The 18,382-nt window shown below is 38.8% G+C and overlaps 1 protein-coding gene across 1 annotated transcript in view; it reads left to right on the top strand.

Annotated features, from left to right (window-relative positions):
* The window catches only part of LOC138205298 (LHFPL tetraspan subfamily member 6 protein), a 42,813-nt gene extending 32,228 nt beyond the window's left edge, over positions 1-10,585 (top strand). The window contains exons 3-4 of the mRNA XM_069161196.1: positions 5,843-5,941; positions 9,787-10,585. Of these exons, the coding sequence (XP_069017297.1) occupies positions 5,843-5,941; positions 9,787-9,905 (218 nt within the window). The 3' untranslated portion in view covers positions 9,906-10,585. The remainder of the gene's footprint in view (positions 1-5,842; positions 5,942-9,786) is intronic.
* Positions 10,586-18,382: the final 7,797 nt, after the last annotated feature.

Genomic DNA, 18,382 nt, shown 5'->3' with positions numbered 1-18,382 from the left:
AAGGACTATAGTTCAATTCACATCAGTTCAGGTTGTGATCAATTGGTTCCAGAAGGCAGCTGATGTTCAGCAGACAGAAACTTAAGACAAAGCCATTCATTGGTTGCAGCAGTATACATGAAAAAACATGTAGGTTGGCAGGATGACATCAAAATACAAGCATGCAGACCTCCCATTTACATGACCTAATAATATGGGATAAAGGAGCTTTTGTCTGGATTTGATCTTTTCTTTGGCCGGCGGTGGCAAATACCAGAAGGGAAAGGCGAGAATGCGTCATGAAGATGATGGTCCCACTCGGGATGAATAGTCTGAGCTTGTTTGTCACGGAGCTCTGATCTTTCTAGCCTGGTCAGTAATACAGCTTCAAAGTTGTGAAGCCAAAAACTGAGAGACTGACAGATCTGTGTCGTCACCCTTCACACAGTTTTACAATTATATACACTTTTGAGGAAACATCGGTCCAAACAGAAAAACAGTCTGGCAGTCTCTAAGAAGTGATAATTTTTATTTTATTTTTTTTAAAAAGGCAACAGAAGTTATATATAAAAGTACAGAAGAATTGAATACCAATGATTAACCATTTTTGTAAATGAGTGGAAACCCAATGAACCTAATGACGCTCAATGTCAGTCATTGGCTGCAGCAGTATTTATATGCTTCATATAAAACTTCACATACTCTATTGAAATCCCTCCTTTCTCTGCATCCCCCTCATCCTCCACCTCACCATCTCTCACTGCTCTTTTCAACTGAAACTCTCAATCCCCCTCTCGCTCACGTAAAAAAACACCAGCTTTGCCAGAAAAAATGCTCACACAGGAGTACATCTTTCTTAAAACGACAGCGTCTATCCAGCTTTGAATAACAGAGAAAATCAAAAACCGCATAGAAAAAGCAGACATGCCAGCTGTACTTGTACTTGTGCCTGGTGTTTCAAGGGAAGGAGAGAAAACATGCCTCAACATGCAGGGACTGGTCTGTGGACAGATTAGTCACCCAGGATGTTTAGGCTGATGTGACACTGGGAACCTGTGGCTGCTTTTTATTAAAGCTCAGAAAAAAGTGAACCGAGAGAGAATGAGAATGAGGTCAGCCACTCATTAACATGTTAACAATGTCATTTTAAGCCGTTGGTTTTTGTCATGCATTTCTTGGAGTCGTGAAGCATTTTGTTGATCCTAATGTTGACTATATTGTGTCTCTTTTCATTATATTGTTATTTTAACATTTGAAACCACATTGGGACTGAGCCCTTTGTCTTTGGCATTTTCTTTCAATTGTCTTGAGAAGAAAAATAAGATTATAAAACAGAATCAAGATCAAAAGGGCGTAAAGGTGATGTTTTGTGGCACAGCACAGGCCTGCCTTCCCAAGTGTGGTTGCTATTACATTTTCTCTGCCTCTTTTAGATGATCCTGCGAGCCCAAAAGGGAATGTCTTATATTAAGTTAGCTCATCCAGGCACATCCCCACTGCAATTCCCTGGCCACCAAAACTCTCTCCAGCTTTAGCAGCAGCTATTTTTTTTTTTCCTCTGCCCTCTTTGGCCTCTTGAATGATAACCTTGAATGGTATTGTCTTGAGGCATGAAGGAGGGTAAAGAAATTCCTCGGGTCTTGACAGAGAGCAGGAAGGCTTGACAAAAGGCATCAGCGCTGCCTAAGTCAGAGAATGTAGGGGATATGAAAAGGGGGCAGTTTTTCATTCAGGTAAAAAGCGTTGACAGAAAAAGGATGGGGAACAATAGCTCAGCCCTGATGGAATAAAATACTTCTGTTCGTTTTAATCCAGCGAAAAGGCGATTTCAAAAGTGAGCTCAACTACGATGATGAAATCTGAAGCAAGGGGAAGCGGAGGAAAGATCACTATATTAGAGCAGATTTTATGGATTGAACACAGATATGTGGGATTGATTGTTTTTGGTTAAATCCATTTAACCCAACTCTTTCCCAGTTCATAGAGGAGCCTTTCAGAGAATCCATTAGGCCTGAGATAGTCATTCGGATAATGACCACATGGAGATCAATTGAAACTTGATCTGTGAATGAGTTGTCTGGCTTCTTCTGCTCTGCACTGCTCATGCTATCTGACCCCCCTTCCTCTTCCTGCTTCCCTCCTCCACCACTGAAGACTATCAAGAATCAGCCGGCTGCTATAGCAACCGAAAGAAAATTCCAAAATGGGCTCAGGTTTTACAAACAGTGGTTGCCGGCGAATAGCAACAAGGTAAACAAACAAAACTGCCAGGTCTGTGTTGACAGAGCGGCGCTTCAACCTCTCCTGATTTCCCAGAAAGCCAAAGGCATCTTTAAGTTTGACCTGAGGGCTTGACTGATGCTGCTAAAGGAAAACATTATTTGGATTCTTGGTAACTTCTGTGGACGCTGGTGGTGGAAGATTTCTCACTTTTATGATCATTTCTGTTTTAAAGTGTCATGTAGCTGCTGCATAGACTCTGTAACAGCCTCCTGATGAATTCCACCATCTATCCTCACGGCAGCTCCATGTAGTCCCGCAACGATTTCATCATGAGATGGCCATCTGCTCGGAGCAAAATTAAGCTGTTCCTGTCATCTGAGAGAAAATGTCCTTTCTGTGCTTTGGGCGAAGCTATGAAATTCACAAAAGACTTCATCAGTTCAAACAGAAATTACTCTGAATCCAAGATTTCAAAAATCTTTCACATAATTAAAATTGCAGCACAAAGAACATGAAAGTTTCAAGTCTTTCACCTTGTAGGGAAATGCTGTTTACATTGACCATCATGCTGTAATTGATATTTTCTCTTTGCTACTGCTATTTTCCGCTAAAGAGGACCCATTTTTCCCCAAGGGGATCATTAGGTTTTATCTTATCTTATGAAGTCTAGCATGGGGTTTAGTGCTTGTGATTGTGGCGTGTCTGTCAGTTCAGTTGTTCTCATGCCCAGGACATTAGATTTGGGTCAAGAAAATTAGGGGAATTCACAAAAGGATTTATAGAAGAAGAAAAAAAAAAAGTGTTCACATGCAGTCTGTGGAGGGAGGTCATGAGAAGGCTTTACTGAAGTTGAAGAGGTCACGAGTTAAAAACGTTGAGAAACATTGCTGTAGCTGACAACCACATGCCAAATGACACAAATCCTGGGCCGTCTATTTGTGCAGATCGGGGGTATCTGTGTCAGCTTAGGAAGTTAAGAAGGACTGGAAGTAATGGAAGTATCTGTCTGCAGCAGCTTGCATGCAGAATCAGAGCCTGAGGTGTAGTTGCCTCACACAACTCCACACTTCTTTCTAACTGCTTGGCTCATAAGCATTATGTGAAGGAGCCTTATTCATTCTTGGTAATCTTTTTCCTACATCCTAGTCACCAGCCTCCCTACCTTTGGTTTTCAATAACCCACATACTGAGTGTGGAGGATGGGATTTGATGGAATTAACCATCCTGGGAAAAAATAAATAAATCAAACAAATAAAAAGCTGTAAGAAAGACGTTGGTTTCCAGATACAGAACTGAATTGCACCTTCGTGATATGTTCATATTTTTGTTAATCTGGCCTCACAGGGATTATTTGTGTTTTGCAGTATCTGTCTTAATAGGGTCACGGTAGCATGTGAGTGCTCACATTGCACTGCAGCGAAGGCTCTGTGACTTTAGCCCCAAAAAAACAGCAGAAAACCCATTTTCTGCAGTTACACAATAGAATTCAGCGCTTGTCTGTTGTCTTGTGGCAACAACTCTCCTTCTGCCTGTAGTTTTGGAGCGATTTTCAGCGTTCACTTTCATCATCATAATCTGACTTGATGTGGAAACTGCACTGAAGTCTTTATTTTCCCTTTCTTACCTGTGATGCCTTCGACAGAGCCGAGCAACTTTATGGTTTTGTTCATTTTAACCAGCGTTAACTATAAGTATGATTAAGAATCCCCATAAATCTTGATTTTTCCAATGTTAATTTTACACTTTGCTGGAAAAAAAACAATAATGTCTTTTGAAAACAAAGACACATTTGCCTTCTCTGTTGCTGCAAGGACTATCCATTTTGATTACATGCTGCTGTATCTCTGCATTACATAACACTTGAAAGTGAATTTTTGATTTTGTTTAATATTAATCACGAATACATTATCATGCTGGCATGCTTTACTGTCTTTACTGTTACAAATTAGAATCAAAACACGTTCTATAGCATTATATAACAGAGACCATTTAAAAGCCTTCATGTGTGCACACTTGCTCTTGAATGCATTTTTGTACCTTGTTCTTTTTTCTAAGTTCGTCAGGGGTACATGAGTGCTTGAACAGGGATATACATCAAATGCTGCTGTTTTACTTTTCCTGTAGCCCACTGCTCTGCTGAAGGTAGTAATTTCAGGTCTGAAGCAGAAACTCGTCTGAAGTTCTTTTAAGGGAGAAATGGCTGAGTTGTTACGATATGAAAATCCCTGGATCCCCTCTGATCCTGAGCTGTAATGACACAGACTTGGTCAGAGCCTTTTTATATCCCTTCATTCTCATCAATATGCCAGAGTTTCACTGAATTGATTTTCTACCCCCCGGTGCAATAGCCAGCCAGTCAATTCTTCTCACAGAACTGCGCCAGTGACATTTGCTGTCCTTTTGACTACAGCTGGGGAAAACACAGATGTCTTTTTCACTTTTCCTACTCCACCTCAGATGTTAGCCAGTTTGTTGAGCCCATCTGCATTAGCATGTGGATTAATTCCTGCTTGTTATCTGGTCTAGATGTAATACGGCAGTCCTGGATGGCAGGGGTAATCAGGTTGGAAGGCAGCGCTTTCCTGCCTTCTCTTCCTCTGCTGCCGTCTTCACATCCCAAAACTGATAGCAGGGCTGACACATCGGAGGGGATTAAGCTAATGTGATGGCAGAGCCACCTACCAGGGGCCCCCACTGGGTAATTTCAAGAGACAGGCCTTGACATCCAGGGAATAACTTCTCAAGACCTGGCTGCAAGCAAATATTGAGAATATTAATCCTTAATGTAATGGCCTTGACTAGATTCTACTCTTGTCTGTGTATGCAGCTTTCAGCGCAGTCACACGTCTCTTTAATCACTGACATAAAGCAGTCCCTCAAGGATTTTCCAGAGTTTTACAGTAATTATTTCATACCCAACAAATGCTTGTTTTTTCAGTGTTGCCTCTGTGAGAAATTTCCAAGCTATTTGCATATGTTCGTTGCTCATTTGCAGCGGGCTTTATGAGCTGCTGGCAAAGGGAGCGCTTTGTTTTGTTGCATTAGAAGTGTGATAAAGTGGTAAAATCACTGTGTGTCATTTTACAAAAGAATGTGAGGCTTGTTCTCGGGTAAAACTGCTGGAACAGGTCAGAGCTGCCTCTGCTGTTTAAAAATAGCAATTAAACAGAGCTGCCTCTGTCAGTATCTGCTGGAAACTTTTAATCAGTGGGGAAAGAAATCGCAGAGATTAGGTCACACATATCACTCTATTAGAGAACAGCAGCTCATTGTCTTTTTCATCATCAATAAAAAACAAATTAAGCTAAAAAATAAGACCTGGGTTTAACTTCATTTCATTTTGCTGCATATCTGGAACAATAAAAAAAAAAATACTAACACACTAATTTGCATTAATATTCACATTAATGAAAGGGTTCTTAAATTATGAAAACCCACAGAGGCAAAATCTTCTAAAAAATCTGTGCAGAGCTGAAAGAGCACCTTGGTGAGAGTTTGTCCTTGCTGCAGGTTTCCTCTAACAAGTGTCTTGTCAGCCTCCAGCCATGTTTTGTGATATTTTTGAAGCCCCAGTGATCAGTTGTGTTGCTGCAGTTGCCTCAACGCTGACTGACTCTCCTCCTCTTCATCTTGTTTCCAGGACTGCTCATAGGATCAGGCTGTGCACTCTATCCACTGGGATGGGGCAGTGAGGAGGTACAACAGACCTGCAACAACAGCTCAAACCAATTTCAACTAGGTAAGCTGTCTGCCCACACGCAGGCTTCATTTACACACAGATGGTTCATGAATTTGTTTTGTTTTCACTGAATGTTTTTTTTACAAAAGGTGTAAAACCACCTACAGACGTTGTATCTGACCCATGATGCTCTGCCTTTTTTTGTAAGAAAGTTTTTTACTGAAGAGGTGATTAAAATGCATGATAAAAAGTCAACAAAAGCTCCAATAGATGGCAATTTCTAAAGTGTTGTATAACTATAAATATGTGGGAAGAATAAGCAGGGGCTCAATTTGTGCTCTGTATGCAGCTGGTGTTTTAGGACTATCTCACAGACAGTAATATGCACAAGGGAGGCAGAAGAGGTATTCATACTGCAGCTGCTCCTTTATTTGATGCGAATCAAAGTGTTTTTACGTTAAATATTTTGACATTGTTAGCAGACAGTAGATGGAAAAATTATTTGGTGTCACTGCCTCTAAAACTTTTGAAAATTCACCCTTAGCTTAATCATTAGTCAGACTGATTTCGGTGTGTTTAGTGCTGACATTTTGACTCGGACATTTTTCCATTTGATTTTGATTGTTACAAATCTGGCTCAGGACTGACAACAAATGAGACAGTTTGCACACTAATCAAAGCAGAAAAAGGGTGTTTAATAAACTAAGCTGAACTGTATTTGCAATTTCACCATGGACTTGAGCACATCACGGCGCTGTGCTCTGTTCGCATGCAACAGGAGCAGTCTCTGAACTTTTTGATTGCTCTTCGTATGAGTTTAGAAGTAAAAGAAAATGACTCGGAAGCAGATAAATGATGAATGAATGATGAAATTAATTGACGGGTGTCCCGGCTGCTTAGCAAAAGGTAATGACTGGGATAGCAGTCAATTTCTATCCTTTGGCCACTGCTTCCTCAGGTGCAGCCAACTTACTCTGACGGACGTCTTAACACTGGCACTGTAGAAGATAGACAGCTGGAAAGAAATAGAGGTAATAAGGCGAGAGAGAGAGTGAGAGAGGCAGAAAAGAGGACCATCACATCTTGCACAAATGATGGGTGATTTATAGGAATGGTCGGATTCATTCACTATGGAGAATTTATATCCACGACCAACTTCTTAAAAAATTCCTCTATTAGTTCTTCTATAGACTAATTCATTTTCATTTATAATGCATAACTTCAGCTACAGTTACGCCAAGCATCCACATGACATTTTTGAACTCCTAAAACAGACACTTTTGAAAACAGTAACAGACTTCTTGATTGGCTCTTATCTGTCATGACGTGTCCATCAATCAATCATCACACCCTTATCACGTTGCTGGCCTCGTTGTCTGTGCTAGCGGTTACATTTGGCCTTTTATAATGCTTATACTGCCTACGTGTGCAGGAGGTGAGCTATTATTTGAACGATTTGTGACAATTCCCGCTTTATCAACCCAACACAGAACTCTGGTGTTGCACTGTATTTAGTGCCCCATTAGATTCTGTTTTTGTCTTGAATCAAAGTGTTGCACAAGGGAAGGTTTTGACTGGGCAAAGGCACCAGAGCACCATTAGACAGCTTAATCGCATTCATTTAATGACAATCTGGTCATTTGGTGTTAAAATGTATTACTCTGGACAGGTGGATGAAAGATAAAAATAAAACAAATTTAGTTAGTTCTTTGAATAAGATAAGAGTTAATAAACATGCACAATAACAGTTAAATGTGTTCAGAACTGTTTAAATTCGTTGACATTATATCTTAGTATCTTTTTAAAAATAGAGCCAACACTTACCCTTTGTTTTGACACATTTTCTGTGACAGATTCGTGATTACAGCTGTTACTATGTTTGCAGATAAATGCAACTTTAGCAGCATTTAAATCCAAACCACATATTTTAAACAGATGTAATTCTGACTGATTTAAATTGTTAAACACTGAAATAACAGAGCATGCCTTTTTTTTTTTTTTTATTTTTTTTTTTTTCAATTTTAGCTGCTTTTAATGTGATTAAGGTTGTGTGATGTATGTTTTTGTGTTGTTTTTGATCCTTTTAACTTGTACAAAACATCATGCATCAAAACATCAAAAATACTATGTAAATAAAATCTATCATTTTTATCATGAATTCCCTCATTGAAAAAACAGCCGTTACTATAGATTATTGTTCACAAGTGCTGTTTTAGTATCTGTGGCAAATCGACTTGCTTGTCGAAGACGACTGTTGAAGTTAGTTACTTCAGTTTCACCTCACAAGATGTTCTCGCACGTGAAAAGAGGATGTCACACAATACGTTCGGTTGCCGCTTTTGAAGCTCCACTTGTTAATTCATCCCTCATTAATTTATCATGAAGAACGTAGTCAGTACTTGATAACTTTTAATGTTGCACACATTAATTGCACGTATGTTTAGTATGAAAATTATAATATTCATGTCCCCAGAATGAAATCACTTCTTTTATGGGATGTTTTTTAATCAATGGAACATTCCCTCATATTTCATTTTAATAATAGAAGAAGAGGGGAAGCTCATTTTAATTGGGTTTGACACCTACACAGAGAAGAAAAATGCAATAGAAAATGAGACTCTGAGAAATATTTTAAATTTTTAGTCAGTGGACAGTTGTTATGACTGGTCAATGTGACGCTTCCTCTTCCTTTCCCCCAGCTGGTAATTAGATTGTATTATTCAGTCACATATTCTCAGAAAATTTGGTGCTTATAATTAAAAGTCTTAATGGTCCTCACGTGATTTTCCAGAACTTAGACTCAGTTGCATGTGGGATCCTGTTTAATAATGCACGTAGTTTCCTCTGAGGATTGTGGAAGATGGGTTTTAGGAAGTCACTTTATGTTTAAGGTTATATTTGAGTTTCAGCTTTTTGTGCCACACTGGTGTGCTTTAAAAGTGTGCATTTCTCAAAGTTTGTCTTGTGCATTTGCCACATACCAGACTGAAGTTAAACTATGTTCGGTGCATTTGTTTTAACAATGCTCACTCTTTTTTTTTTTTCACAAAGAGAAGGGAAATGTATTAGCCTGAACTAAAATGTTAAGCAGTTCACACCATTCTCTGCACTTAACACTAACATGTTAACGTTGGATCTAAGAGATTAAAGGTATGGTGCAGTACTCTCATGATACATTGAAAATGCAAATATAGTTTCTCTTAATATTCATACATGTTATGTATAGGATAAGGGTAATAGGAATTTTAAAAACATTAAAATGTATGGGTATTAAAACATGTATTTCTCTTTATGTGTACATGTGGATGTGTGCATGTGCTCTGTGAACTCCACTGTTGAACACTTACCACATATTATATTCAGTTTTCTCTTGTCATGATTCTGTCTTCCTTTTCTCGATGTCATATTTGGTCACTGAGCCTGTACTTGGTTTAGGATCCTTCTTTGCTTTCAATCTCCAACAGTGGAGAGATATCCTGCCAATTTATAATCTATGTGTAGATAACATTCTAATCTACTTTGACTTTTAATTTCTTTTTTCCAGCGCTTCAAATAGGCTTCTTTATATCGCGATACAATTTGCTTTCCTCTAATCTGGGTTTGGAGAGAAGTGTTGTTGTGAGAGTCAGTCAGCGTGTGACTGACAGGTCACGCTTCTTCTCTTTAATTGTCAAAGTGATGTGAGATTTAAAAGCAATTCACATAAAAGAGGTCATAAATTTAGAGCAAGCAGGGGCAGTTCTCTTCTAACACTCATTCTTGTTCTATAAAAATCATATGAGTGGTTCCTTGGCCAAGGGCTTATCTGTTCAAATTTGTTTTAAATCTAATAATGGGTATCTGGAGATTTCCCTGATACACAGACGGATATAATAAAACGTGAAATCCTCTGCTTTCCTCTGCAGGTTCCTGCCAGATCGGCTGGGCCTATTACTGCACCGGGGCCGGGGCGGCGGCCGCCATGCTGCTGTGCACCTGGCTGTCCTGTTTCGCAGGGAAGAAGCAGAAGCAGTACCCGTATTGAAGAGAGCATCAGAGAGACGGGGGACGGACAGAGACCTCAGGCGGCATGAAAAAAAAAGGGAGAGAGGACTCTGACTCTGTGGACTCACACCAGTACAGCACATCGGGCACCAAAGACACCAAGTCGTTATGGTGCTCTGCACATCATGGGACACCACTCATCTGACAACTGCAGGGACCGTTTCATAATGCAGCACACACACACATGGCTTTGAAAACTGGTACTTCTCTTTAAAGCTGTTCTTAAATGAGAAATGTATGGACCAAGTCTATTTGTAAAGTTGTTACATAACTATTTCTTTAATTCAAAGACTATTCTCGTCTTCTTTTTTGTCCCCTCCTCATTGATGTTTATGTGATAGTGGGCCCTGTGATGAACAGAAAAGTAACGTTGCTTTATTGTTATGTGAAGTGTTTCCACCTCCTCTTTATGTCTCATTCTTGCCTTAAACACAAACTGAAATGCAATAATCCTTATAAAGTAAAGTAAACCAACACTGGCTGCCTGTTTCGTCAGTTCTTTCAGATTCCAAAAATCGAAGCATAGTTTATTTAACACATTCATAAGATATACATTGTGTATGGTAATGTATTTTATCATATTATCACGTTTTGTATTCACTCTCGAAATATTCTTTGTCATTATTTTTGTTTTGTAAATAAATGTTTATTGGAATTCTGGATTTAAAGTTTTCTTTGGTCTCGGACGTTGCCCTGAGGCAAAATAAACACGCCTGCACTCACATTCTTGAAAAGCTTTTCCCATGACTTCTTGATCTTGGTAGTGTTCACTACATGTGGGAGCCAACACACAGGACAAAAAAAATCAATAGAGAGGAAAAGGACAGGCAGTGCTGTGAACGTAACTTTCCCTATTATTGATGAGGTGACTCTCGTGACCTCTAGTCAGAGTGTTTGCCTTTTGATCAGGTTTCTGAACTTCAAAGCATCACAGTCTTCCAGACAAAGCCTGAGATGCAATCACACCCTGGGAAATTGAGTAGCTCTGCCTCCATTACGCCATCAGCTTAATATCAACAGTTATCTCACAGTTCCTCAACTTGCCTTTATGCTGTGAATAACAATAACGGTAACCTTTTCCTAGCAATTACCAAAACTGTATGAGAGTCATCAGAGGTATAAAGTGCACCTAGATTTTTCAGTTACTATCTTTAGCCATTTTTTCCTTTCTGTTTATCCTCCTTTTGATTAACAAACATCACACCTAAACCCAAATGTACAAAGTCAGCTCATGTAGCTGTTCTCCATGTATTTGGCCCTCGTTAACATCCCCCTTTTCTCACAATGCTCAGCATCCCTCCTCATAATGACAACGCCCGCTTCCCCACTCTCACTTGAGAAATATCTCTCATTGCGTACTCTGTTTAATATGTTAGCACGGCTCCTTTGCATTCTGCTTTCTCTCTCTGATCTGCTGCACTGATTGATATCAGCTGTGATCGTTGCAGCATGTCAACCAGATGCCTCATCAGCAGAGGCAGACATATCGGGGTCAAGTTGGAGCATTCCCTCCTTTATGTCAGCACCCGACCCCGAGACTGACAGGCCGTACTATTCAATCGGAGGTCTTGTTACACGTGGGCGGTTGATTGTCTTAAAACATGCCAAATGTGAGGTAACTGGAAAGCACAGCCGCTCACGTTGGCTGCTAAATAAAAGGATATTACAACTGTTTGACTTCAACTGACTAGTGCTGATGTTCACTGCGAGCAGTACAATTATTTCATGTTGTGAGAAGCACACCGATTTATTCTCACCTCCTTCACACTTGAGTAATGGCAGGCTTCTCTAATAGAGAACAAAGACATTTCATTTTGCATTCATTGTAATTTGGGGGAATAAAGAGCATCTCGAGATTGATATTTGAAAATGATCTATTTCAGGTGATTACTTTAAACCCTGATGCAGTCAAGAAACAAAAGATTAAAAGCGTGAAATAATCTAATAATATGTTATAATTTTATTTTGGAAGGTCAGATAGAGTCACATCAACTCAAGCAAATTAGCAAAAGCCCTTCGGCTGTTTTATTCTTTATTTCGTAATTAATTTTCTTTAACCTTTAAGGCAAATGCCATGAGAGAGGGAAAACATCAGGAGAAATAAACAAAGACAATCAAACCGCTGCGTGAACACTACAATTTATTTAAGTGACACTTTTCATATACAAGCATGAAGGCCAAACTGCTTCGCAAAGCACATTTTAGCAAAACCTAATAACCCAAATAAACGAATACTTCTGAAAATAAACTGCGTTTTGAAAAAGGAATTGAATTGACCCTGAAAGCTCAACACTTTAAAGAATTTAAACACAATTTAAGAAATTATTACATTTTCAAATTATTGAATTAGTGATGGTGTTTTCTTAGTTTGCCTGTGTTATGTCTGTTTCCTCGTGGTCTCTTAAGTTGCCTCGTGTTGTGCGCCCAGGTCCACTGTAATTATGTTAGGGAGAAACAGCGGATCACCTTTAAAGAGATCAACTTTGGCAGCCAGATAGATACATCCACATCAATTAATTCCTTCTAATTATTTTTTTCCCCTGATAGTACCCAGCGAGATAATTACCGCCCTCAAGAGCAACTCTGCTTAAAAAAGGTTTTGTGCTACTATAACACCAATTTCCATAAAGAAACTGCATAATGGATATTGCTGCGGGAAAGCAAGATAAGTGAGCCATGACTGCAACCACAGAGAGCCTGTAAAGCAAGATAGTGGTCTGTCACCCTCATCACCCATCAGCAACAGCTATTCTGTTGTATTTTATTTGAATGTGTGGGCAGTAGCACAAATGGAAACCTTATGAATAATAAGAACTTTAAAACTAGAGTATGTGCAGCAAAATAACAAACAGCTACAAAGGTGAATCACATTAAATCTAAATGAACCCAGAAACTGTTCTAAGTCAAAACCTTTTGAGTTGTTCCATTTTATTGATTTAAAATTAAATCAAACCAAATTAAGTTATTTGTCCTATACTGTGCTTCACAAGTCCCTGCACTCTACTTAAAATAACTGCTAACTAGCTCTGTGTGTGTGTGTGTGTGTGTGTGTGTGTGTGTGTGTGTGTGTATCTGCTTTTAGAGATCTGACAATTACCATGTTAATATGGACATAGAAGTAAGGGGAATTAATGGTAACATACACCTGACAAAGAGGATCCGAGGCTGTTACTCAAAGCTCACAGACAGCGATAGATGGATTACAGCTCAAGGTTCATTGGTTCACCCTCAGGGATGTAGGCAGGCTGTGGCGAGTAGCGTTTCTAAATTAGTTGCTTGTTTGAACTCAGAAAAAGGTAAAGCTTCATACTGGGAGCGAGGAGAAATGTCTGCACAATATTAATAGTGCTACCGCTTGCCTTTTAGAGACCACACAGACACAGACACACACACACACACACACACACACACACACACACAGACATTAAAATCACCTGTTACGGTTTACATGCGTGTACATACCTTAAAATGAACGTGGTTATCAAACATGTGCCGTGTTCAAATGGGGTCATATTTACCTTGGACATGAGAAGAGTCCATGTGAACGGCCCCCTCATGCGGTATTCACGACGTCAGAGCTCTACATTTTCTAGAAGCACCGAGTTCACGAGTTGTGACGTGTTTGCGAACGTTTACAGAAACAGCAGAGGCCGGAGGAAGTTCATTTTTTATTGGATGTTAAGCTAACATTTAGTCATTTTAGTCACGTAATTACAAAGTGTTGTAAAATATACATAGAAATGTGTATTTTGGATGTTTGCTTTCCACTTGACTTAGAGAAGACCAGATGAAGATGAAGATGCTGTGAAGGCTAAATAGCCAAAGCATGTTGTCTCTCTGGTCCCACCCAATTAGAGGTCTTGGTTGCTGCTTTCTATTTGCTTTCTCTGACATTAGCAATAAAATAAACCTATGGTTCCAGACATCACTTCATAAATAACACATTGATTTCTCATGATGAGATAAACACCCAAACCTCAGATGGCCCTGTAGAACCTCACTCCTGCTCTTCACTACTTCACCTCATCATCGCCTCTAATTTAAATTCTGGTAAAAGAAGATTGGCACTGGAGGACGGGAAGAAAGAAGTGAGACTGAAATAGCTTTCGTATCCTCTGATAGATGTCTTCCAGTTTGCATCAATGAAAAACTTTAGAATGCAGCCTGGCATCGCCTTTCAAGGTACTTCAGTTGGAGCTCAAACTCAGGCAGTAGCGGTATATCCAAACCTGCATGAAACAGAACAGCATAAGCTTTATAGTTTCTGAAGACCAAATGAACTCACTCACAAATTTCCAGAGATCTGAAATTATATCTCTTGGCAGGGTTTCAAAGAAGAAAGAACATTGTGAGCTCCTCAAAGCTTGAAGAAAGTTTTCATTAAACACTAAATTGAGTTATTTTGTACTATTTGAAATTAAAATAATAAAAAAAAAAAAACAGCTTCACAGCCTTCGTCTTACTCAGAGAACATAACCCCCTAAAGATACTGAACATAACAGACAACCAACTGAATGCAAATATTTCAGGACCCTATGGAAGACCTACATACTGTAAGGCAAGATATATGCAGAGGAGATGCAAGAGCAGCGTTCTCTGAGCTTCTATCTAATAATTGTCACAACACTGAGGTTCTGTTCGGTGTAATCATCTCTGCTATCAACACTCGGCAGTACAGAAGTCTCTCGGGAGAAACATGCTGATTCTTTTATCCTTCACCAAAAGCTTGTGAGCAATTCAAAATGTGCTGCAGCTTTGATGCAGTTTTAAATTGCTTTACAACCCGTTTCCTATGTTACTTTTTTATTTTAAGCATTTCAGTCATGTGTTTTACCTGCAGTCCAAAATGTTTTCTCAGATAAGCTTTCACAGGTGGGCTTTAATTTAATGAATCCCTTATCAGTCATACAGCTCTGAGACCACAGGTACGTATTCAGTTTGAAGCAAACAGTAGTTCAGCTCCACTTTAAAGATTCCAGCCTTGATCCTTTAATCATCTCTAACTATAGGTGTAACTTAAAGTATTGTTTTTGTGTGGTTCATTTGTGCCAAGTGACATCGAAAATAGATATTTAAGAGGCCCATAAGCTGACTCTACAAACTATGACAGCCCGTCACAAAGCCAGCCTTTAACTGGAAATGAAGATCACTCCTCTTTTACAATTTAAGGATTCATATCTGCTGTCTGTTTCATGATAACACTGAATCAAATGTGCAGTTTTAAAAGGATTGCTCAGTGACAAGCTCACAGAGAGTCATCCCAAACTCTGCCAACAAGCTCTGATAAACCCACTGCTCGCTACAGTAGTAAATGTCAGACCACAAAGTTAGTGACTACCAGGAGGGGGAAAAAAAGTTTAATAATTTTCTCAAAAATAAGTGAAGACAAAAGCAGACAAATTTCAAGTGGTAAAATGCCACATGCTAAGTGGCACTGCTCACCCTTGTTTATGAGCTAACTTCCTCAAGTATTTCTCCTCTGGTATTTTTGTGGTATTCAGAGACCACTGTGGCACAATGCTGTGGTAAATGTTCCAAAATACTGCACAAGTCTCTGAGTACTGGAACACTTTTTCTGGAAAATGTCACATGATTGTACATGGGGCAACAGTACCACAAACACATGGTATTTTATCAATTTTGTTTTTTCGGCGTTTAGTTCATAAAGGTATTTAATCCTTCCGTCTTAGATGCCAAATTTGAATAATGCTGCTGTATAAAAACCTGTTTTTTTTTTTACCGTTTCAGCTAACCTGGAGTCATGGTTTTATATCATCTTGTTAAGACGGCTGTAACTTTATACACACTGTCAAAAACTGCAGTCCCTGAAATAATCAGAGGCTTTACTTTGTAAGGAAAACACACAATTCTAGACTTTGGTGCATTCCAGGCCTCAAGCTGTTTGACTAAATTAGGTAACTGATAATCATATTATTAGGTCTCTTTTCACTTCCTGTGGGTCTGATGTGTGCTGTTGAGGTTCCTAAAAAGTGCTGCAGAAGCTCTCATCCACTATTTAAAGGTACACAATACATCTCGGTTTTCTTCGGGTCAGTAAACAGTAACTGTTTGCCGCATGTGGAAAGAAGGAATTACATTTACCCACCTTAAGAACAATTTTAAGGTGCTGTTACTTTCCCGAGTATTTCCATTTTACCCAACCCTGTACCTATTTTTCTATTAAATCAGTTCAGTCTTGTTTACAGTGCAAAATCAACATGAAACTTGGTCCAAATATCATCTACAAACACAAATGACTGGCACATTAAAACACCCGGGAAATGTTAAACAAAAAAATGACAAAAACAACTTCAGTAGCATATAATTTACACGTTACTCCAGCATATCTTTCCGTATATCTCTAGGTAATGGTTTTCGGGTGTCTCCGAGTTGTAGCAGGTTCACCAAGGGGACATTTCCCATCAAAACGGTTATGCAGTTTGACAAAAGAAAAAATCTAAATAATGAAAACAAATTTGTGTGGCAGAATTATTATTTTTTTTGTCCTTCTTTCTTAGCACATTAATCATTCCAGGACCTGCTCAGATTTATGTTGTGACCCTTTGGAGCGGAGCAGCTCCTGGCTTGAAAAACCATCACACTTAATAACCAAACAGTGAAAACGTGCTAAATGTTATTGATATATTCATCAGTCTTAAAAATATATATTGTCAATTGCCATAAGATTTATCAGTGACTCGGCCATTTTTAAGCAAAAGCAGCATTTTTTTACTTTTTATATTTTTATGATATAGCCTAAATAAAAATATATATTTTGCTGATAAAACATCTGCATTTTTATTTTTTTAAGGACTTTGCTCAGGTTTTACTTTTACTGGAATCTTTTTACATTGAGGTGGCTATAAGTATCCAGAGTTTGGGCTGTACTATTGTATACAAAGTGAAAACCTGTGAAGGATAAACCGATAAACAACGCTGAGGACAATGAACCGAATAAGAAGGACAAGGTGACAATAGCCAAGATAATTATCTGAGGATCAGCATTGTGGTCTGAGGGTAAGGACGATGATAACATTTTTGTTTATGACGCTCTAATGGACCTTAAAATTCAGGTAAACTTTGAAAGTCACCTTCACGGCCTACAAAGCAGCTTCACTGATACAACGTTGGATCATAGTTAAGTTCCTCTGATGCCTGTTAACAGATTGGAAACCATCCATTTTATTTTAGTTCCTTCTTTCATTCTGTTTGAACAGCGGTTTGGAGCGAGGCGACATCTTTAATGTTTCCTCCATGAATTGGCTTATATCAATGAACGTCAAAAAATGTTGCTCTTTTCATTCTCTAATTTCTCACAGAACACAAATTTTAAGATTTATTATTCTTCCTTAATTTGTCTTTTAAATGCATCATCTGGGGAAAACAGCATTGTTCCAGTATATTGCAAATGTATTTCATAGACCTACATATTCATTTCTACATCTATTTATCCAATATATCTTTCTCTGGCCTTTAATTGGTCTCTGAAGGACTTTCGTATTCACCTTCTCAGACAGTGAATTGCCAATCGCCCCTTTGACCGATCATTTGATGGCTTTCAATATAATGTATGCTGCTCTTAGAAATTAGGTTGGCAAGACATCAATAATTTTTTTTTTTGTTAAAAGAGATATATTTCACTTATAATGTCAAACATGAAACTTTAAGTGAAGCTTATAAAGGACATATTTTATGACATAGGGAATTTTCTCTTCAAACGAATTTCTTTTTGGTTCCTGAATTATCATGACCCCCAGGAGTTTGAGAGTTATCAAAGGGACATGTGAGGACGGCATACATTTGTATTCTCTTTCAAGAGAATGAACAGTGTTTTGTGCGGTATCGTGATGATATCGGGCTTAAGTCAAACAAATATTACATATCTCTCATTACTCCATATCATGCAGGCTTGTGTGGGCTCGACCCCACGCAGGATTTAAAAAAAGCCCCACAGCTGCCTTCATGTCAGTCAATTGTCATTTACGAAGCCGCACAGACTGGAAGAGAAGAGTCACAACGTCTGACTGATACCATATGTTGTGATTCTGCATTTAAATGCTCTCTCAGCAACACAAACACATACAGCAATGCCCATTCTAGTAGAAACATGATCTTCAACTTACCTCTATCACCTCACAAATTCCTACTAGATCTGTGGTCAAATCTGTCTTTCACAGACAAACACACACAATTGCACATGCAGCTTGGTCCTCTGGTGCCCAGATAAACTTGTTCTGTCAAAGCAAATTGTTACTTTTACAGCTATTTGTCTCTGTACAGTGGATAATGTTCTATATTTCTGCTTAAATATGACCTAAAACATAATCAGATTTCCACAGAAGCCCTAAAAGTAGATAACGAGAACCCCATTAAAAAGATAATCCAATATTACATATTTGAAGGTGAAATTGAAAGCAGGTGTTTTCAGTCAATGTGATGATAATCAGGTGTGATAGG

The sequence above is a fragment of the Embiotoca jacksoni genome, unplaced genomic scaffold, assembly GCF_022577435.1.
Source record: "Embiotoca jacksoni isolate LCO1_2020_lvr unplaced genomic scaffold, fEmbJac1.0.p SCAF_28, whole genome shotgun sequence".
Classification (NCBI taxonomy): Eukaryota; Metazoa; Chordata; class Actinopteri; family Embiotocidae; genus Embiotoca; species Embiotoca jacksoni.
Note: the sequence above shows the minus strand (reverse complement) of the source record. Positions and strands in the feature narration are given on the sequence as shown.